This window comes from Oncorhynchus keta, chromosome 23 (genome assembly GCF_023373465.1).
Source record: "Oncorhynchus keta strain PuntledgeMale-10-30-2019 chromosome 23, Oket_V2, whole genome shotgun sequence".
NCBI classification, from domain to species: Eukaryota; Metazoa; Chordata; class Actinopteri; order Salmoniformes; family Salmonidae; genus Oncorhynchus; species Oncorhynchus keta.
This window is the reverse complement of record NC_068443.1, coordinates 34,299,401-34,321,349: the sequence shown is the minus strand read 5'-3', so window position 1 is coordinate 34,321,349 and position 21,949 is coordinate 34,299,401. Positions and strand designations below refer to the sequence as shown.

The following is a 21,949-nucleotide window of genomic DNA, read 5'->3' as shown; positions in this document are numbered from 1 at the left end:
TAAGTTCACCGGTCACCTTGTGTGCTGTTTGTGAAAAAGATATTTGCAACGGGAAGTAATAGTTAACGCTTAATGGTTGTGTTTTTGTATTCTTATGATTGGGACCTACTGGCGTATTATGTCAGTGAATGTGCGCCATGTCCTTTAACATCATGCCGTGTGTGACTGCTGTCTATCGGCCCTATGTGTTTAACATAAACTGCACTCTCCTACATAGTGCGCACTGGTATTACAGTCGCTGTCCATCCGGCATCACGAGCTTGTCTCGCACATCCTTTGACGTGTCACTGTTCTTGCTTTTGGTGATGTGTGATCGTGATGGCGTAAGGCTAGGTTGTTTAAGCAGTGTGGTTGTAGGTAGCATTATCCGTGTGGGTGCTATCTGTGTGAGTGGCAGCCAGAAGCTCGACTCAGTTCTGTTTTATTCAGTTGGGTGCATTAAGTGATGGTATGATTTTTGAGTTCAGTACATGTTGGAAGTTGCCACATTTCACCACTGAGCAAACATGTCTATAATAGATATTAAGACTGTTACAATTCCCCCCCCCCTCCCCATCACTAATAGTGAGCGCACAACTTGCAAATAATTCCCCTAACTCTTCCCTACTAGTGAATCAAGGAAATTCTGACGAGCGCAACAAGGTTTGAGGATATTTGTCAATGAAAGTAAAGAACAGTAAAGTTACGAGTCAAGTAGGAGGCCCAGGTTTTAATAGGTGATAAGATCATTTAATGAAAGGTGGGTATGTATATTTCACCTGGCGAAGCAGTTTAACGCGCTGACTAAAAGGAAGCTGATAACTACTGAGTTTCTTACGCCACTAGTCTCGGGAAGAAATGACGAGTCCTCACTGTCCGACACAGTCAAAATGTATCAGACAAACATGGGGTCTCGAGAACGGACTCGAGCACAACGACACTGAGCTTGATCAATGGCTAATTTGTTCTTTTGGTGTTTGAAAAACGACAGCGTTGAGGTTAGGATTTAGGGGTGACTTACTTATTACAGTGGTGTTTGAGGTGTCTTTTGTAGCTGTCCTCCTGCAGTAGCAGGTCAGGGTTACAGCTGGCCAGCCACTCTGCCCTGGGGAGCTGGGGAGGGGCAGGCGGGGCTGGTTTCCCTTTCTTGCCCTTACGACCCCGTGGTACTGGAGTAGACAGACCTGCAGGAGGGGGGGGGATCACAACAACAGTCAGAGACATTACAATTTAGGGTAATAGATTCATTAGTTCTCATTGAGATCCCTTTATAAAGAGAGACCTGGGTTTGACAAGTCTAGTAGCAGCAAGGATTTTTATCAATTATGACAATTATTTATTTGAAATGGCCATCTTGCAAACTAATTGATAACATTGAAATAGCAAGGAATTGGGCTAACTATGGTTTGTGTAACCAAATCAGATTCCAGTTTGCTTAGGCGGGAAACCAATGAGGATCAAGGTCAGATAAGTTATGTAAAGTCAGACAACCAGTTTGAGCCGGTTCTAGTCCAGCGCTAAACCAGACAGAGCATAAGGTTAAAGCAAGGTCATGTCAGGAGTTGTTGTGGAGGGAATAGGTGGGGGAGGGGTTGAGTGGGTGGGGGAGGGGTTGAGTGGGTGGGGGAGGGGTTGAGTGGGTGGGGGAGGGGTTGAGTGGGTGGGGGAGGGACGTTGGTGGTGGTACTGTGAAAAATCCTATGGAATTCAACGCATGGTTATTCACTACTCCTACTGGGGGCTATTGGGCAGGTCTTAAAGAGCAGCTGGTGAGGTTGCCATTGTGAGACAGTGGAAAGGTGGTGGTGTGTTCGTTACGTTTTTGGTTAATTAAGCTACGGTAATGCTGCAGTAAGGGTGCGTAGGGATACGTACCGGAATGGTTAGTGAGCGTGCGGCTCTGTCCATCCTCGGTGGGCGTGATGAGGTCCCAGATGAAGCTCTTGATGTTCTCGTCGCCACGGTAGTGCAGCAGGCAGTAGGCCAGCAGGGCGCGGCAGATGGTCTCCACATCTTGCTCCCGCAGGGGCCGCTTGAAACGCCCGTGGGACAGGATGTCTCCCCAGCGACCCCACCTAGCAGGGAGGGGAAGATCATCACAGAGAGAGGGTTAGAAAAAGGGAGGGGAGAGACGGAGGGATAGAAAGTGATAACGGAGAGGGGGGGGGAAGAAAGGAGAGCGGGAAAGAGAAAACGATGAGATGAAGGAAATGATAAGAAAAGAAGAAGAAGAACGAAGCAAGGAGAGAGAGAGGAGAAAGAGATGAGAATTATTTAGTCAGTGTCTCAAGTATTATCATTTATCCCGATGACTCACATTTACAATCTGGAGCTAGAAGGTTTTTTATTTCCATATTCCTCCCCCCACCCAAACTACTACAGTAAGGTTGAGGGGCGGGTATGAATGGGGCGGTGTTGTCTGGCTCTCTGCCTTTCAACCAGGTTCCAATGTCACACCACGATCTGATTCCGTGACCCCGTTCGCTCATGACCGCACATGCAACCGACAGCACATCTCATTACCACGGGTGACCCAGAGTAGATTTCTACTTGTGACAACCGAGCGAAGACTCTCGTCTCGCCCTAAAACGTTTCTACACGGCAGTGAGATAACCCCACTGACACCCAGACGATAGGAGTGCGTTTGTGGGTCGAGGGAGGCTGTGGCTGGTCTATGGAGGGAGATGGAGAGGGAGGGAGTCAATGGCAGCAGCGTCAGTTGAATTGAGTCCTCTCAGACGTGATGGCTCTAATTTGCCCTACAGCCCTGGGGTCTAGACAGTACAGTTGACTCGGTCGCATGTGAAAAACAAACCCCACTGCTGGTCAGACGTGGTGAGTGCATGCAGCCAGCCGTGATCTCTCCCAGCGGAGGGCAGCCGGGCACGGCAACTAATGAGTGTGTGTGTTTATACGTAAGTGCTGGGCCATTGTGTGTGATGTAGGTGCTGGTTGGTTGGTTCACTGTGTGGTTGTGTGTTGGGTCATTATAGGAGTGCATGCAAGATCGATCTGGGCTCGTGTGTGTGTAAGTATACAGGCATGTTTAATGGCCCCTTGCGTGTGGGAGCCTCAGATGGCTAAGTGTTAAATTACTCTACATGGGAGTGTGCAAGCAATAGCGCTCCGTGGGCGTCATTTCCCCCCAGACCACCGCAGCATGACCAGACCAGTCGCTTGTGACTGGTGTTTAGGCAAGCACACATCCTCAACCTCCTGAGCCTACAAAGGAGGGAAAGGAAAGATGAGATCGGTACCCTGGAAGCCAGACAAGATATGACATCTCTCAGGAATCAGGTGGACTTCCTGACCGAGAACATGTAGAGGTGAAAGGATTGGATGAGTGATAATTAAGGGCTGTGGTAATATCCCTCTGGTGTGTTTGATTAATTTCTTACATCCATCTAACAGTCTGTAGTGTCTAGCTGTAGATATTGACCATTATGGTGAAAATCTTTCACCGAATTCCCACCAGGGAAAAAAACTAAAACAGATGACATTCTTTCAGATCTATCAGGGTTAGCCTTCCAAAGGGACTTCATCCCTTCCCTAACAAACTTCTATGTCTTTCAGATGTCCACTCACCCATAAACCAGGAGGTTCTTCTCCACCCTAAAGCACTCGCTGCGGGGGTACCCTTGGGCTCGGTCCTGTGGCCGCCTGGGTTTAGTCAAGGGCTTCTCGTTCTCGCCGTCACTCTCCAGCTCGGAGAACTCCGCCAACTCGTCCTCCTTCATTGAGCTGTAGTGGCGTGTCTGCTTCCGTACCCTCGGCGTGTCAATCACCAGGGTGTTCTAAGAAAATTGTTATTTAAAATCACAAAATTAAACAGTGTCAAACCCCCTAACCACATTTCCCTCCCTGTTAAAATGCTCAAAACAGGTAGCATGTTATTATTGACCTTATTACAAGTTTCCCTGCGGATAGAGATCGATATATTAGGTACAGTACACGTCAAAGGTTTGGACACCTACTCATTCAATGGGTTTCCCTTATTTATCCCCCATTTTTTATTTTTTAAATCAAAATATATTTGAGATTCTTCAAAGTAGCCACTCTTTGCCTTGACAGCTTTGAACACTCTTGGCATTCTCTCAACCAGCTTCACCTGGAATGCTTTTCCAACAGTCTTGAAGGAGTTTCCACATATGCTGAGCACTTGTTAGCTAAACTCCAAGCGGGCTGTCGTGCCTTTTACTGATGAGTGGCTTCCGTCTGGACACACTACCATAAAGGCCTGATTGGTGGAGTGCTGCAAAGATGGTTGTCCTACGGATGTCATAAGGTGAATGCACCAATTTGTAAGTCGCTCTGGATAAGAGCGTCTGCTAAATGACTTAAATGTAATGTAAATGTTATCCCATCTCCACAGAGGAACTCTGTCAGTGACCATCGGGTTCTTGGTCACCTCCCTGACCAAGGCCCATATCTCCCCCGATTCCCCAGTTTGTTTCCCCGCCGCAGATTTGTGCCTCGACACAATCCTGTCTCGGAGCTCTACAGACAATTCCTTCGACCTCATGGCTTGGATTTTGCTCTGACATGCCCGGTCAACTGTGGGACATTATAGACAGGTGTGCGCCTTTCCAAATCATGTCCAATTAATTGAATTTACCACAGGTGGACTCTAATCAATCATCTCACGGATGATACATGGAAATGGGATGCACCTGAGCTCCATTTTGAGTCTCATAGCAACGCATCTGAATACTTAAGTAAATAAGGTATGTTTGACATTTTTTAAATAAATTTGCAACAATTTCTAAAAACCTGTTTTCGCTTTGTCATTATGGGGTATTGCTTGTAGATTGATGAGGATTTTTATTTATCCATTCAAGAACAAGGCTGTAATGTAACAACATTTGGAGTCAAGGGGTCTGAATAGTTTCCGAAAGCATTACACACACACACACACACACACACACATATATATATATAAAAACTCATCCAGGGTGACTTGCAGAGATGACACGTCTGTTTATGCGGCTGGATTAAGTGCTATACTCTAGGGCCCTTGAGAGGGAGGAGAGAGCAAGAGCGGTGTGGGGTAGAGACGAAGAGGAGAGGAAAAGGACTTGCTCTCTAGACTGACTAAGTGATGTCTCTGTTCCCCTCCGGCAGCAGCATAAGCTGCTTACTGCCTCTGGGTCCACCGAAGAGGGGAATGCGGGGTAATTAAGGAATAGAAAGAGATTCCCACAGCCACCGTTTTAAATGAGCTAGACTTAGCCCAGTTATGACTGGGGTGCCACGCATGGCTAGCCTGGGGGTAATAAGCCATATTAATTAACGCTTTAGATTAGTGTATGTATGAGGGAGATAATACTATTGAGCGCCGATACTTTAGCATGGTGTCTAAAGGGAGGGGAAACGCTGGTGTGACCACCCCGGGCTGAGTTTCTCCCATTCCCATAGTAAATACTGCAACTGAGAATTCAGCCCCAGAAGCCAAACTGTCAACACAAATCGGTAGCCTCACTGTCCTCAAGTAGCCAGTAACTGTACAGTCCTTGAGACTGAAATACTGACCAAGCCAAGTCTCTGCCCTCCTAGGTCACCCCTGTCACACTACATTTCCCACAATTCAATATCCTGAGGCTTACCCGTCCATTGATAGCATCCATGTCGAGCTCTGCCTTCTTGGCCCACTTCTGCCAGAAGTCTGGGTCCTCCAGGGAAATGTCCGTCCTGTTCCCAGCGGCCACGAAGCTCGCCTGGGGAGAAACGGAGAAGGAGAAACGGTACCAACGGCGAATCTCCTGAATGCGTTTTCTCCACCTTCTTTTAATCAAATGACACTTTTGATCTCAAAGAAGTGCTGCTGGGTTAGCTCCCACTGACACTGCACAGCTTGGTTCTGAACGAGCCTGGCTCTCTCGTGTTAATGACCATAGAAATAGAATTCCTAATAGAATGGGGCGACGGTCCACCCAGGCCCATAGACTTGAAAGGGTAAATCTGTTCTAGTAATTCAATTCCTATGGTAATGGCTACTGGATTGAATGAGGGAGCTAAGAATACATAGGAAACAGCGTATTGAAGCTACCTTGGCGAAGGTGGACCCCTTGCCCTCGGACTCAATGGTGATGGTCTGGGTTCGTCTCTGGAGGATCTGGTCAATGTCTTCCTCGCAAAACTTCGAGCCCTCGTCCTCCTCGTCCATCAGAGCTCCGTAAGCTCCTTTGCGGAGGAGGTCCTCCACTTCCTTCTTAGACAGCTGCTGCACCTGAGGTGGTAGAGTACATTTAAGCGTTTAGATCACGGAGCTCGGCACATCAACAGAAGTTTACCTTTATTAAGGTAATGAAGTACGGTTGAGAAGACCATATTTCCAAAGACAGGTGACCAACCTTCTATTGCTGCATATATAACTTAGACTATAACAAGATGTCCTCAAGCCTGGTCTTGCTATTTGACTGTGTGAGAACTGTGTGTGTGTCGTACCCCGTTGGCTGCGTTCTCTCGGCCACTCATGGATTGCAGCACAGCCTTGTCAAGGCCCAGCTTGAGGCTGGCCTTGTCAAACATCTCCCTCTCATAGGAGTTCCTAGTGATCAGTCTGTAGATCTTCACCGCCTTGCTCTGGCCAATCCTGTGGCATCTGGCTTGGGCCTGAGAGAGAGGAAAAGAGAAAGAGGTATGGAGAAGAAAAAAAACACGCTTAGATTCCAAAAAGCATAGATCAACTGATAATAAACGAAGTCATGGAGCTGTGTACCAGTGTGATAACATCTCGTCTGCCCTGTTTTGGAATGTTCAATCGTCTGCCATGTGTTTTGTTTAATTTGCAAACCTGTGCACTGCATTTTAACTAGTGTCTGTCTACTGTATTTAACAGCACTGTATTGACCTGTGCAGTTATTTGAGTTGTGACCACAGTATTCTCAAAGATTTAAAAAATGGCATCTTCAACTATCAAATTTAGTAGTGAGACTATTTCAAAGTCCAGCCCAGTTTTCATACCTGTAAGTCATTCTGGGGGTTCCAGTCTGAGTCAAAGATGATGCAGGTGTCTGCAGCAGTCAGGTTGATGCCCAGGCCCCCGGCCCGGGTACACAGCAGGAAGACAAAGCGGTCGGAGTCCGGTCGAGAGAAGCGGTCGATCGCAGCCTGCCGGAGGTTACCTCTCACGCGGCCATCGATACGCTCGTACGGGTACCTAGTCGGATGGAGACGGTCATGGTCAGCGCCAACAACACAGTCATACTAAAACAACCCACGTTTCTGACTGTCATCGATGTGCTCCTACAGACTACTAGTAATGTGTGTGTACACAGCATGAATTATGATGTTCAAATGCATCAACTATTCAAAGATAAAACACGGCCAACATTTTTAAAAATAAAAGCGGGCTGCATCTGGCACATGGGCAACCAGTTCCAGTTTTTCGCACCGTTTCTGGATGAGGTAGTCCTCCAAGATGTCCAGGCAGCGCACCATCTGGGAGAAGACAAGGACCCTGTGTCCTCCGGCCTTCAGCTTGGGCAGCAGCTTGTCGATCAGCACCAGCTTGCCCGCCGCCTGGATCATGGCCTGCAGGTGGAACTGGGCCATCTCGGCGTGGTGGTTCTCGCGGAAGTCCTCCAGGATCTTCTCCTCTGCACCTAGAACATAAGAGGCATCAGAATCATTCAAAGCAGCATGACTAAACCCTGTCAGTTCACAAACAAACCCAAGCCAAGTAGGTGGGGCACAGGACACCAAATCAACATCCAGAGGGTCCAAAATAAACACATTCTAAGCCAAACGATTTTAGAATGAGTGTGATCTGCATTAGTGTGTGTTCAGTACCATTGATGAGGTAGGGGTGGTTGCAGCACTTCCTCAGCTCCATCATGGTGTTGAGCAGGTTGGGGACCTGAGCCCCTCCGCCTCCCCATGCACCACCACCACCTCCCGGTCCTCCTTTAGACAGAAAGGAGAAGTTCTTCTCCAGGATGGCCCGGTAGTACTTCTTCTGGATGTTGGTCAACTCCACCTGAGAATAGGGGATAGGAACGAAATCAGTCAGCAAGACCTCATAATACGGCAGTAGTAATCTAACAGAGAAGGTAAGATGGCTTGCACATTGAAAGAATTGACGTTAAGATAATTACATTCAAGTACAAGGAAATCTCACTATTTGACCATGAGAAAAACACTCAAACACACACCTCGATGATGGTCTCCTCCTTGGGGGCCAGGTTCTTCTCCACATCCTCCTTGAGACGTCGCAGCATCATGGGCTTCAGGATGGCCTGCAGCTTCTGGACCTGCTCCTCAGTCTTGAGGTCGCCAAACTCCTGCATGAAGGTGTTCTCTGAGGGGAAGCGTTCAGGCTCCAGGAAGTTGAGCAGACTGAAGAGCTCCTCCACAGTGTTCTGCAAGGGCGTTCCGGTCAGCAGCACCTTGTGCTCCTTCCCAGGGGGAGAGAGGGGGGAGTATTTAGTCATTACTGTACTTCGTTCCTTCCAGTAGGTCTTTATATGTTTTTTTTATTTATTACTCCTGTGATAGGAGAGGAGGAAAGCGGAAACATAGTCCCGTTAATGTCCATGAAATATTAGCATTTCATCAATAAGTTGCTTATTTTCCAACAGGTCCAATGGCAAGTAGTCTTTCTATCCACATGTGGTTGTATTGTGCATTTTTTATTACATTTTTTAAATTGTCAAATAAATCATACATCTCAACTAGACATTTCTCTCCGTTACAACTCACCATGTCCATCATCTTGAGTCCCTCGAGCAGTTTGCAGTTCCTGTTTTTGAGGCGGTGAGCTTCGTCGATGACCACACAGCGCCACGGGACGCTGCGCAGCTCCGGGCAGTCCGTCAGGATCATCTCAAACGTGGTGATGACTGCATGAAATTTGTACGCTCCCTTTATCACACGACCCTGAGGACGGAGGGAGAAGAGAGCGAGGGAGAGGAAGGAGTGTTATGGTGAACATGAGATTTTCCTGCCCATGCGACTCAATCAGGGAAAACTCAGGACCCTGGTTATAGGATTACATGGTCTGCCGAGGTACTGGTGGTCTGGAGGTACTGGTGGTCTGTGGCGGTACTGCAGATGGTCCTCAAATTTTGTTATGATTCTTTTTTGTTGTTGCCAAAAATGAAAGTTGGGACTATTAAAGGTATTGTAATTCATATTACATTACTTTTCACAATGCTAATTGTAATAATAATATTATTATTATTATTATTATTAGGCCTTTAATCTGTTACATTTACAGATAAAATTGACTCAATTTGGCCGGCAAGATATTTTGGTACAAATTCCATAACTCTGCGAACTTTCGACAGTAATGTGGTGTTCACCAGATCAGAAAAGACGGTGAACCGCTGGGTTAACACATTTAAAATAGTTATTGGAGTAGGTTACGGTCACATTTCGGTCACTGTAGTCTTTATTCGGTCTGGTAAGGTCAGTGTGGCTCTCTGGTTAATGAGGTTAAGTACCTGACAGTCTATCTAAAAGTGCTTACTGCGGGATTATTCTTAGATTAGGGTGAAGAACCGAGTGTACCGTACTATAGTCTCACTTAGGGCTAAGCGTGTTGTGAGGTCATGTTTGTTATGCAATGCTAAAGTTGTGATAGAATAAGGTCATGGTGTGCTTGGGATTATCGTTACATTAAGTTCTCGTTACCTGTGCGTCTGGCCTTGATGGTCATGTTACGGTCAGGTTAAATTAAGGTATGGTCACGCATATGCGCCGCAGGAGTTCATCTCGTAGGCCTGGATGGTCTTATAGTTGTTCTGTGGTTAGGTCATGGTTAAAGTACGACCACGTTACGGTCAAAACGTACCTGCGCGTCACGGTAGTTCATCTCGTAGGCCTGGATGGTCTTGCGGCTGGCCTGGCTGCCATGGTAGACGATCACGTTTAGTTCGGTCCAGGTGCGGAACTCCCTCTCCCAGTTTGGAATGGTGGAGAGGGGGGCGATGACCAGGAAGGGCCCGTGAATCCCCTTCAGGTAGATCTCATAGAGGAATGTGATTGACTGAATGGTCTTGCCCAGGCCCATTTCATCTGCTAGGATGCAGTTCCGTCTGGGAGGGGGAGAAACATTATGAACATGATGAAAGGGAGTGACTATTATAGCGGCAGTGAGTGCTCAGTGACTATTATAGCGGCAGTGAGTGCTCAGTGACTATTATAGCGGCAGTGAGTGCTCAGTGACTATTATAGCGGCAGTGAGTGCTCAGTGACTATTATAGCGGCAGTGAGTGCTCAGTGACTATTATAGCGGCAGTGAGTGCTCAGTGACTATTATAGCGGCAGTGAGTGCTCAGTGACTATTAGCGGCAGTGAGTCCTCAGTGACTATTAGCGGCAGTGAGTGCTCAGTGACTATTATAGCGGCAGTGAGTCCTCAGTGACTATTATAGCGGCAGTGAGTGCTCAGTGACTATTAGCGGCAGTGAGTCCTCAGTGACTATTAGCGGCAGTGAGTGCTCAGTGACTATTATAGCGGCAGTGAGTCCTCAGTGACTATTATAGCGGCAGTGAGTCCTCAGTGACTATTAGCGGCAGTGAGTCCTCAGTGACTATTAGCGGCAGTGAGTCCTCAGTGACTATTAGCGGCAGTGAGTCCTCAGTGACTATTAGCGGCAGTGAGTCCTCAGTGACTATTAGCGGCAGTGAGTCCTCAGTGACTATTAGCGGCAGTGAGTCCTCAGTGACTATTAGCGGCAGTGAGTCCTCAGTGACTATTAGCGGCAGTGAGTCCTCAGTGACTATTAGCGGCAGTGAGTCCTCAGTGACTATTAGCGGCAGTGAGTCCTCAGTGACTATTAGCGGCAGTGAGTCCTCAGTGACTATTAGCGGCAGTGAGTCCTCAGTGACTATTAGCGGCAGTGAGTCCTCAGTGACTATTAGCGGCAGTGAGTCCTCAGTGACTATTAGCGGCAGTGAGTCCTCAGTGACTATTAGCGGCAGTGAGTCCTCAGTGACTATTAGCGGCAGTGAGTCCTCAGTGACTATTAGCGGCAGTGAGTCCTCAGTGACTATTAGCGGCAGTGAGTCCTCAGTGACTATTAGCGGCAGTGAGTCCTCAGTGACTATTAGCGGCAGTGAGTTATCCAAATGTGCAGTTAGGAGTAAAGAAAGGAGAGAAAACAATGCAATGAATGAGATGTAACCGGGATAGCGTCTCAAATGACACGTTATTGACTATATAGTGCCCTGCCTTCGGCCAAGTAGTCCACTATATGGGCAATAGTGTGTCCTTCACTCTGTTCACTCCATTAGTGAGTAATCTAATGAACAGTTAAGCTAACCCGGTTATGGCAGATCAATGACATTCAAATTAAGAAGTGAGTGTGTGTGGAAGCTTTTCTATAGTGTTATACTGATATATTGGGGTAGGCAGGCTACACTGGTGATGGGTTTGTGTGTGTATGTGTGGTGAAGGGGTGTCAGTGTGTGCGTGCAGTAGTGTGTCGTGTGCAACAGCGGTAGATCACACATTAATGATTAGTGTGAGAAAAGCACAGCTTGGGTACACACATGTCCCTATAACACATGGGTTGGAGGACACCCTATGGGGAATGGATGTGTTGATTGTATTCACGCATGTTCGGTGACATGTTTAAGTATTTTCCATGTGAATGTGTTGGATAAACATAGCATCTACACTACATGACCAAAAGTATGTGGACACCTGTTCATCGAAAATCTCATTCCAATATGGAGGTCCCCCCTTTGCTGCTATAACAGCCTTCACTCTTCTGGGAAGGCTTTCCACTAGATGTTGGAACATTGCTGTGGGGACTTGCTTCCATTCAGCCACAAGAGCATTAGTGAGGTCGGGCACTGATGTTGAGCACTGATGTTGAGCGATAAGACCCTTGCACGCAGTCAGCATTTTAATTAATCCCAAAGGCATTTGATGGGGTTGAGGTCAGGGGTCTGCGCATGCCAGTCAAGTTCTTCCACACCGATTTTGACAAACTATTTCTGTATGGACCTTGCTTTGTGCACGGGGGCATTGTCATGCTGAAACAGGAAAGGGCCTTCCCCAAACTGTTGCCACAAAGTTGGAAGCATAGAATCGTCTAGAAACTCATTAAATGCTGTAGTGTAGAACTGCAACTAAGGGGCCTAGCCTGAACCATGAAAAACAGCCCCAGACCATTATACCTCCTCCACCAAACTTTCCAGCTGGCACTATGCATTGCGGCAGGTAGTGTTCACCTGGCATCCACCAAACCCAGATTATTCAGTCGAATTGCCAAGATGGGGAAGCGTGATTCATCATTCCAGAGAATGCGTGTCTGGTGCTCCAGAATCCAATGACAGCGAGCTTTACACCACTCCAGCTGACGTTTGGCATTTCGCATGGTGATCTTAGGCTTGTGTGAGGCTGCTGAGCCATGGAAACTCTGTAGCGAGTTTTGCAACCAAGGACAGACAATTTTTACGTTCCACGCGCTTCAGCACTCGGCAGTTCCGTTCTGTGAGCTTATGTGGCCTACCACTTCACGTCTGAGCCGATGTTGCTCCTAGATGTTTCCACTTCACAATAACAGCACTTACAGTTGACTGGGGCAGCTCTAGCAGGGCAGAAATTTGACGAACTGCATTGTTGTAAAAGTGGCATCCTATGACGATGCCACATTGAAAGTCACTGAGCTCTTCAGTAAGGTAATTCTATTGCCAATGTTTATCTATGGAGATTGCATGGCGGTGTCCTCGATTTTATACACCTGTGAGCAACGGGTGTGGGTGAAATAGCAAAATCCACTAATTTGAATGGATGTCCACATACTCAATTACATACAAAGTATTTGTTATTGAGTACCTGTGGGGTTTTTAAAATCACATTTTAGACTCGATATCATGTATATTATACTACTGTTAAATTATAAACGTTGTATAATAGGCAGTCATACAGATACATCATACAGCTTTGCACACACAGAGAGCGTTATAGTACTTCTCCTTACGTATTGTACCAGTTGAAGAGCAGCCAGTTCACTCCCTCCAGCTGGTATTCCCTGAGTGCGTTGTCGTTTTTATAATCCCTGGAACTCTCGGATTTCTGCCAGCCGTCAGTGGGAGGTCGCTCCTGTTTCAAATAAAAGCCTGCCGTTAGTGGTTTCCGTGCGACTGCAGGAGCGTGGCCTTGCTGGCTCCAAGTTAAAGGGCCGGGACCATAAAAAAAAATGTAAGAAAAAGGTAGCAGGAGCGTCTGTAGAGTGGAAGTGTGTGTGGAGGTTTTTAATACTCACCACGCGCTTTGTCTCGGGCTGGCGGGCCGAGACGGCCTCGTACTCCTCGATCTTGGCCAGGTCAATGTCGGCCTTCAGCTCCCACGTGCTGTCCTCATAGGGCAGGGAGCACCACTTCACCAGGTACAGGTTGACAGGCTGGGGAAAGAGGAGAGTTAGAGAGAGGGTTAGTGTATCTTTCTGTGACTCCAACATGAAAGGAAAGGGCAACCAACGTTTGGTCTGAACTTAAAAGGAATGTTGAGCCAATGAACTTCAAAACAAGGATAAGTCAAGGACATAACCAAACCTATCCACCTTTGGAGGCCATTTAAAGGCCATAGAGACAGGTAGAAAAGAAAGAGAAGGAACAAACCTCGCCGTTCTCATCTGTGCTCTCCGACTCGTCCAGGACCCGGTCCACCTCAACATAGTCCGGGTTGAAAGGCTCGTCATCCATCTGCAGGAGGGAGGGAATGAGAGAAGGTTAGCTTCTGACCATTATGATGGCAGATGAAGATGGCACGAAGAGTGAAGAGCAGAGAAAGTCTAACATTCACCCAACCAAATAACCGTATGTTATTGAATCCTCTGAAGTTGAAAGTAGGAGGAAAGAAACCGATTGTACAACGCGTGTTAAAACAGACACAAAATGGCAGCCAAACAGTGGGGAAGATAAAGGTGCAGGACTGACCTCTGTTACGAAGGTGGCGAGGGCCTGCTTGGCCCTGAACCGCTTGACCTTCTGGTGGATCCTTTTGTCCTTCTCCAGCTCCTCCAGATCTGCCCAGCGACAGTGCAGGTAGGAGCTACACAGAGAGGGAGAAATACACAGTTACACACACACGCCATAAACCATGACACAAATACCATAACAGACATGCCATGATACACACACCATATACCAGACACACACACTACCAAAAATGAGCTAATCTAGAGAATTAGAGCATTATATTATAATCTTAATCCAAACAGTAGTCCTGTGGTTTACAGAACGTGTATTAGATAAGTTTTATTACGATGCCATTTATCCTCCATTTCCTCCCCCAAAAGCTTGAGGTAATCAAATGACACGGTGAACTAAGGCCTTGTATCGTAGTGTGTCGGTACTTTGGTCACTCACAAACTCTTGAACTTCACATAGAATTCTTCCACTTCCATTTCCTCTCCCGATTCCACCTGTGAAAAAACAAACAAGACGTAAATATCTGTGTAAACTGTTGTGGATTACAGTTGGGAGATAAGAGTGTGAGTTTTGGGTTAAGATGCAATGTTTGTCCTTGAGCGTGATTCGCTGATTTAAAAATAAAAAACTAAATCCAGGCCCCTGTTTTCTCTAACATATTAGTAAAGTCTAATAACAATTGTTTCTCTGTACTGTAGTGGAGAAGAGAACTGACAATAGCCCACCACCCCCATTAAAGACCAACCATCTCTACTGTGTGGTGCTGAAGATGACTCATGAATCACTTCTATGCACACACAGCCACACTACACGCACACGGTTCCATTCACAGAGAGCTGACCCGAGGCCTGGCTTCCTGCCAAAACCACAGCGCTACGACAGACGCCAAACTAGCATTTCCTCAGGCAGAGTGTGTGCGTGCTTGCAAGGTGGGGGGGTAACCCATTCGCAGCTGCCTTACTTCGAGTCCCAGCCGCCAGCCAGCCTGCACGAGTGTTCGTATTGTTTTTGGCAGAGGTGAACTAAGCTTTGTTTTGGAGCAGCTTTTGAAATGGAATGAAGAAACACACACCCCGAAGACAGACAGACACACACACACACACACACACAACTCCCTCACACACACACCCTGTCTGGAGTGTAATGTACCACATAAAACCAGCCGGTCTTGGGGGAACACAAAGCGCTAGACAGCCTTATACTTCAATTCCCTACACTGCCACTACTGCAGGAGTACAGCATAGCCCCGTCACTGCCAACAAGGGATACAGTCACAATGGAAGTATCTAGACTTTAATGCAAAAGAGACTCAAGGCTCATGTCAACTCCAGGGTTGCGAACGTCTGGTCTAATCAAATTACTAGTCCAACCCACAAGCCCAGAGACCCAAGTCCACACAACTCTAACCGGCTTCATTCCACACCCCCGCTAGACTGGTCTATGAAGCGTCTGTCTCAGAGGGAGGATGAGCGCGAGTATAATCTGTTTAGAGCTGGTCGAGCAGCGGTTGTTAAGATGACGCCAGGGCAGGGGTGCCGGTACCCATTTTCTCTCCAGAGACGCAGCTGTGAGTGTTGTGTGCGCGCGCACGATCCTCACCTCTTTCTTCCCCATGCGCATGGCCATGATCTTCTCCACCACAGGCCCCTCTGTCTCCACCACCTCCTACAGTCACACAGATGGAACAACATTAGCAGGCCTAAGTAATGGAGGGCAGGGAGCACAAATCTATCCGCAGACAAAACAGAGAGATGATCTGACACACTTTGGCTCTCAGTCTGACAAGTTCCTTCTGACACACACACGCCAGAGCACCTCGCTCTGCCTCTCCTTTGGTGCTGACCTGTTGCTCAGAGTTAGTGGAGGGGGACTTGGGAGCCGGGGAGTCTCCATCATGGTCCTCATCCGAGATCCTGAATTCCAGTTCCTCGGTGTAGCGCTTTCTCTTCACCTGACGACTGGAGCGCCGCTTCTATAGAGACGGGAGAGGACAGAGAGAAGGACGAGGGAGAGAGGAAGGTGATAAGTGAACAATTGTACTTTACAGTACCGCGCTAGCCCGTCAATCCCAAAAACGAGATTGACAAAATAAAACCAGGGTGGAAATTGAGGTGAATGAGTGTTTTTTAAAAACATTTGCATTCTATTGCGGATATGATCAATCAAGTAAAAAAATATTTAAAAAAAAAAATTCTAGCTTCCACAATCCGCAAGCCCAGTCGAACCGAGGTACCCAGCCACACAGCCACACTCTAGCGCAGGGCAGACCCTCTCTTCTGCGCTCTAACGGGCTAAATCATGCCTGCTGCAATCATGGTATTACATCCGTCAGGCCGTGCCTACTATTTAAGAGTGGTGGAAATTGGACAATGCCTCAGTGTCAGACGGCTGGGTCACCTGGATGTTTGGGTTGGTGAAGTCCTTTGCAGCTAACAGCTCCCATTTGCCTGGCTCAGAGCAGGGTAGTGTGTTTATGTTTGAGTGAGCATCTCGCATTAAGATATTTTTTATTGTATTCACTCCTGAAAAACACCGGGACCAGATGAAGTTAATAATTTAACACCCAGGGCCTGTGGCTGAACACCCGGTAGATCAGGGCCCATCTAGGAAATAGGGTCCCACTTGGGATGCATACATAAGACTTCATCTGGCCCCTTTAGTTCAGCCATCATCCATACGGCTGTATTATTAAATCCATATTAAGACCAGAATGAAGTCAATAAATTAGCATGGGGGTTATTTGGTAGCTTCTAGCAGGGTTGACATTGTTGGAAAGTGTGCGTTTGTCTGTCTGTACTATACCACTGATGTTACTCTGTATGAACAACTGACGTTACTGTGTGTGTGTGTACCTGGACACCGTCGTCATCCTCCTCATCAGAGGGAGGTGGGGGTGACTTCTCCACATCTGAGTTGACCGACACTGAGGGTTCTCTCTTCCTCTTGGTCTCCTTCACACTGCTGCCACTGCCCTCTGCTGCCTCCACCTTCTTAGTGCTGGAGGAAGAAGGGATGAAGAGGGATGAGGAGAAGGGTGAAAGAGAGCGACAGGAGAGGAAGGGGGGATAATGATGAGTGATGATAAATGAGATGTGTGAGAGGAGATGGATAATAAAGAGAAAGAAGAGTGAGTCTGAACACCATCTCCTATCACCACCACTGTGTATTGCACATAAAAAGCCATTGCCGCCAGCTTTCGGTCATCTGGGTCTCTGATAGTCTAAAGTCAACAATGGCAAAAGTATAATTACCTTCACAACATGAGGGACAACCTCTTATCATAATCTGCTCCCAATATCAAGGCTGTTACCATAGCATAAGAACATTAGGAGACCATTTTCATGACCGTTGGAACAATCAACAAATCACCCTGTACACAACGAGAACTCAGCAGATGAACCGGTGGTTTCAAAGTTGTACGATACACAAGAAGATGGATGTCATTTGGGATTTCTAGTAAGTAACCATCTTGGAGAGGCCATGTTTTGAATTAACAGTTTGAGGTCCTTTCCTCGAGGCTGGAGGACAGAGGGTTAAAACATGAAAGAGAAGAGGGGGAGAGAAGGGAGGGAGGGAGAGAGAGAAGGGGTGTTGTCTCCTCTCTTTCCACTGTGTGTACTACACACACACACACACACACACACACACACACAGCTCCGCGGCTGCCACAGATTACACAAAGCCCAGGGGGTGGGCAGTCAACCCCCCTCTTGCCTTTCTCTCTCCCCCTTACTCCCTCCCTCCCCTCTAGGGCCCCCCTCTCCTTTCATTTGCACGCCAAGAGCAATCACATCGCCCTGGTAACCGGCGGTCACATGACCCGCACCTGTTCCTTTGGCTGGACGCCACCGGCTGGAGCCATCTGCTCTACTCAGTCAGTCTCCCTCTCTCTTCTCCTTTTCTTCTTTCCCTCGATCACGCCTCTCCTCTAAAGCTTCTCCTTGCTTTCTCTTCCCCTCCCCGGCCTCTCCATCTCCTACCTTGGCCTCCCCGGCCTCTCCTCCTCCGTGGCCTCCCCTCCTCCAGGGCCTCCCCTCCCTTGCTTCTCCCCCTTTCCCTCATCTTGTTTAGAAGGGTAATTGTTTAGAAAGGTAATTATACTGAGACTCCAATTTTTCTATTTAAAATGTATGCCAAACAAAACCATTTGATTTCAAAGTTGAACAAACCATCCAACTCCATGACGAAATACAACTTAAGAATTTACACAGAAAATGTAGCAAGTACACGTTTACTTGACTGGCACAGATGCAAAATTTGTTAACAGAATGCCGTCATTCTGTTACCAAATTTTGCATCTGCACTGTTCAAGTAAATGTGTTCCTGTGTAAATTGTTTAAGTAGTCCTTGTGCATAGAGTGGTATGCTTCGTTAAACTACATTTTAAAAGTGAAAAATCTGAGTGTCATACGTCCATAACTGTTGAATTGCCCATAAGCTTCCCCATCTCTTTCCCCCTCGTCCACAGATTTACTCTATTTTCCCCCTGTCCATACTCCACTCATTCTTCTGGGCCAGCTCCTCCAATGTCCATCATCAGACGCCATCTTCCTTTCTCATGCTACCGGGCCATCTTAGTGACCAGTTTCATCATCCCTTCTTTCAATCTCTTTTCCACTTCCCTCTCTTCTCCCTTTGGTCCACCTTTCAATCTCTTCTCCTGCCTCCGTTTTCTACCCCTCTATCAAGTCTCCATTCCTTCCCTCACCACTCATCGTCTCATTCACTCAATTTTCACAACCATCTCCTCATCTTCTTCACCCCCTCATCAGTCTCCTACTCCATCTCATCCTCCAGTCACAAGGTATTGTGGGCAGGGTTCAAGGAAGGGCTCTGGGGCTGTGTGTGTATGCACCCAGAGGAGGAGGGAGGTAGTGAGGCAGAAACACAGAGGGCTAACACCGCTAACCAACGCTGTTATAGATACAGCACAAGGGCAACAAAACATGACGTTTCATAAGATGGCGTGTGTAGTACCAAAATACCAGTCGGCCATGATGGTGTTGTAACTGCATTAACAAGCAGGATTTGTTCCAACTGCACCACTGAAATGAATCTGGTCTCTGGGGTGTACTGAATGGCATTTAGGCATGTGGTCCTCCAGCAGTGGTGGGTGTGTGACTTTGCTCAGTGTGTGTGCGTGTGATGGTCCATGCTGACAGCGAGGAGACGGGAGGAGGAGAGGGAATAGAGTGAGGAGAAGGTCGGAGGAGGGAGGGAGAGTTATAGGACACCTGCCGTCCGCTGGTGAGATGAGTCATACACAGCTGGACCCCCTGACACTTTCTCCCCGGGCACACACACACACAGCTTTAGCATACTTGCAAAGGCCAATGAATGCACACAGGAGTACCCACACACACACGGCTTCAGCAGAGTGCCGGCAATAACTCTATGGAGACATTAATAAGGGAAGGTTCTCAGTCATGTGACTGGCTTGGAAGGGGAGGTGCCTCGATGCAGAGCGAGTAGGCAGCAGATTAAGATAAATGGTCCGGTGTGTTGAGAGTGAGGAAGGCCCTTCTGTCCTTTCAGTATGAAGGAGACGTTGTGGTATCACACGTTTCGAGGGTTAACACAGTCTGTTTGTATTAAGGGAGAGCCACAAACACGCTCAATGTGATGTGCTGCACGTGTGCTTCCCTCTTCCTGACGGCTGTGTGTACAGCAAACAAATCTGCCAGCACACACCCCATGTTGCACACACACGGGTGTGGCAGCGAGAGGAGCAACGATGCAGGAGAGGGTGTAGCTATTAATAGCGCCACTCTCTCCCAGGATGACCGAGCACAGAAACACAAGGTCAAAAGACAGCCTTCTGCCTGCCAGCCACTGGCTCACTCTCTCCTGAAGCCCCTCACTCCATCCATGTCAGTGATGCTGGCTAGGGAAGCAGGGGACAGAAAATGAGCACATGGACTCGAGCCAAACTGAGTATCTCTACACAGTGCAAAAGGAGAGGTCTGCTCCGTTTCAGCTGTACTCATGACTTATTCAGATATGGCTTCTACCATATTGCTTTCGCCTATCCTATCATGAAAGGTACTTTAACCTAACCAGTGTATCAAAACACATAGGATTTTTAGGGTGTTTATCTAAAATTAAAAAGTGTAACAAAAGGAGACCGGGTTGAGAAAGCCACTTTAGACCAGAGAAATTCAGACACGGAGGTTCCCTCCGTGTGCTCAGAGAGCAACCCTCTGTGGACAGATGAAATTGCCATTGGCCAAGACCAAGTTAGACAGTGTAGGTCTGGGCAGGCAGATCTAGGATCAGTTCTATTGCTCCCACCTCATGGTTGAGGCCAGGGTTGGGGTGGAGGACGTCTAATCTCTGATCTGGACAGAGTAGAAAACTTCTGCCTTAAGACTGGGAGAATGTTTAGTCCACCATTACAGGGTGGAAGTTGAGTGAATGAGCTGCCACCATTATCATGCTAAATTAACCCATTGGCCTAGCCATCACAAAATGGAGGAAGGTTATGAAGAATGGTGCTCTCACAATACCAGACTGACTGATACAAGGTTTAGTATCAAGATAGTCAACAATAAATTGATAACACCAAAACCATAGCACAGCAAAAAAAACTAATGAGTATTAGCTAAAGTTACTGAATAACCACTAGGCTTTATTTTATTTATTTTTTAACAATGTTGATAACTAGTATAACAAAAATAACAAAGAACATTTCTATTCTATTTTCAATTTATTGGAAAAGAATTAAACACCATATTAAATAAGAAACTTAACATACCATATTAGAATAATTGTACAATTACATCTAAAGTGTTTTAAAATGTCATTTGATACATCGCGGGGTTAATTTGCTCATCTATGACCATAATATTAGGTCAAATGACATTCATTACACTTAAGATAACATTATTTGTGACAGCTAAATCATTTAATGTATTACATGAACAGTTTAATTCCAAAACGACAAACACTTAAGTTCATTTCTGAAGCATCTCTATTGTTGTAGTCTAGACGTCACACAAATACAATGGACTTTACATGGCACACTACGATTCCCAGGGTGTATTTCAACTCCCAGGGTGCAATGCCCCACCCAGTGCAGTTGGCTGTCTAATGGTAGAAAGCCCAGACAAACACGAAGTCGGACTAACGTTAACTATGACAGCAATATATGTAAGGTGTGAGTGCATTTCACATGACTTTTGGGATATAATCATATTGTAATTTTTTTGTCGTTTTGCAACTAAACCTCCCTTTGTTTGCACTGCACTGCTTTTAACACCTTTCGCAGTTTCGGGAGGCTTGCCCTCATCGGTTGTGTAAGCAAAGTATTCCCGTAGTTCACTTTTGGAGCCAGTTTTGTCAACAAGCTGCGGGTGTGGAGGTCTGTTAGTTAGAAGCCAATGCGGTCGGCATTTGCCCTCTCCCCTCGTTTGCTTCTCAAAAGTGGCTTGCACTGTGTCGGCTGCATGCGCAAGTAGCCTGGCTAGCTTGTTACTAGCCCCGTGAGAAGTTCATATGGCTTGAGTCTATGACGTGAGACATTTGAAAGTACCACCTTTGAAAGAACAAATTCTAGTACCAACCTGTTTTTCATGTTCTAGTATCGAAAACATCTGTACATTTAGGTATACCGTGCAACACTAGTGGAGAAGGGAGTTGGCAGCAATTGATTGGAGCTAATTTAGCTCCTAGAGACAAGAGCCTTTCTCCCAGGGCTTCCTTCCGGTGCTGGAGTCAGGCTTGGTGGCTAAATGAGGCCGCATGGCCTTGATTACCATTAGCGGCCATTTTACGCCACAAGATTACCTCCTCCCCCTCTAGGCGCACACACACACACAAACAGAAACACACTCACTTCCCTCTACCACACAGCCAGACATGAATCTTTTTTCCTTCCCCCCACCGCTCGCTTCCTCTCACACACACACCTCCCCCTCTGCTGACCCCTGCTCCGGTGCTGGGCCGCAGATGCGGGGGCTGACTGGCGTCTCTAGCCCCTCCCTCTTCCTCTGGATGAAAGGGGCCAAGCGGCAGGAGGAGTGACAGTACTGCGGAGTAGGGGAAGAGAGGGGGATGAGGGCAGCGGGATAGAGGAAGGAGGGGTG

The 21,949-nt window shown here is 47.2% G+C and overlaps 1 protein-coding gene across 3 annotated transcripts in view; it reads right to left on the bottom strand.

Moving 5' to 3' along the window:
• The window catches only part of chd7 (chromodomain helicase DNA binding protein 7), a 79,373-nt gene that overhangs the window by 21,729 nt on the left and 35,695 nt on the right, over positions 1-21,949 (bottom strand). For all 3 annotated transcript variants that reach the window (XM_052477068.1, XM_035800221.2, XM_052477069.1), the window contains exons 4-23: positions 16,718-16,862; positions 15,709-15,837; positions 15,465-15,530; positions 14,304-14,359; positions 13,872-13,986; positions 13,554-13,637; positions 13,199-13,336; positions 12,914-13,035; positions 9,773-10,016; positions 8,680-8,856; positions 8,133-8,375; positions 7,771-7,957; positions 7,373-7,583; positions 6,943-7,138; positions 6,424-6,591; positions 6,026-6,205; positions 5,583-5,693; positions 3,565-3,773; positions 1,855-2,054; positions 1,001-1,163 (exon numbers count right to left, since the gene is read on the bottom strand). In XM_052477068.1, coding sequence (XP_052333028.1) covers positions 1,001-1,163; positions 1,855-2,054; positions 3,565-3,773; positions 5,583-5,693; positions 6,026-6,205; positions 6,424-6,591; positions 6,943-7,138; positions 7,373-7,583; positions 7,771-7,957; positions 8,133-8,375; positions 8,680-8,856; positions 9,773-10,016; positions 12,914-13,035; positions 13,199-13,336; positions 13,554-13,637; positions 13,872-13,986; positions 14,304-14,359; positions 15,465-15,530; positions 15,709-15,837; positions 16,718-16,862 — 3,144 coding nt within the window. The remainder of the gene's footprint in view (positions 1-1,000; positions 1,164-1,854; positions 2,055-3,564; positions 3,774-5,582; positions 5,694-6,025; positions 6,206-6,423; positions 6,592-6,942; positions 7,139-7,372; positions 7,584-7,770; positions 7,958-8,132; positions 8,376-8,679; positions 8,857-9,772; positions 10,017-12,913; positions 13,036-13,198; positions 13,337-13,553; positions 13,638-13,871; positions 13,987-14,303; positions 14,360-15,464; positions 15,531-15,708; positions 15,838-16,717; positions 16,863-21,949) is intronic.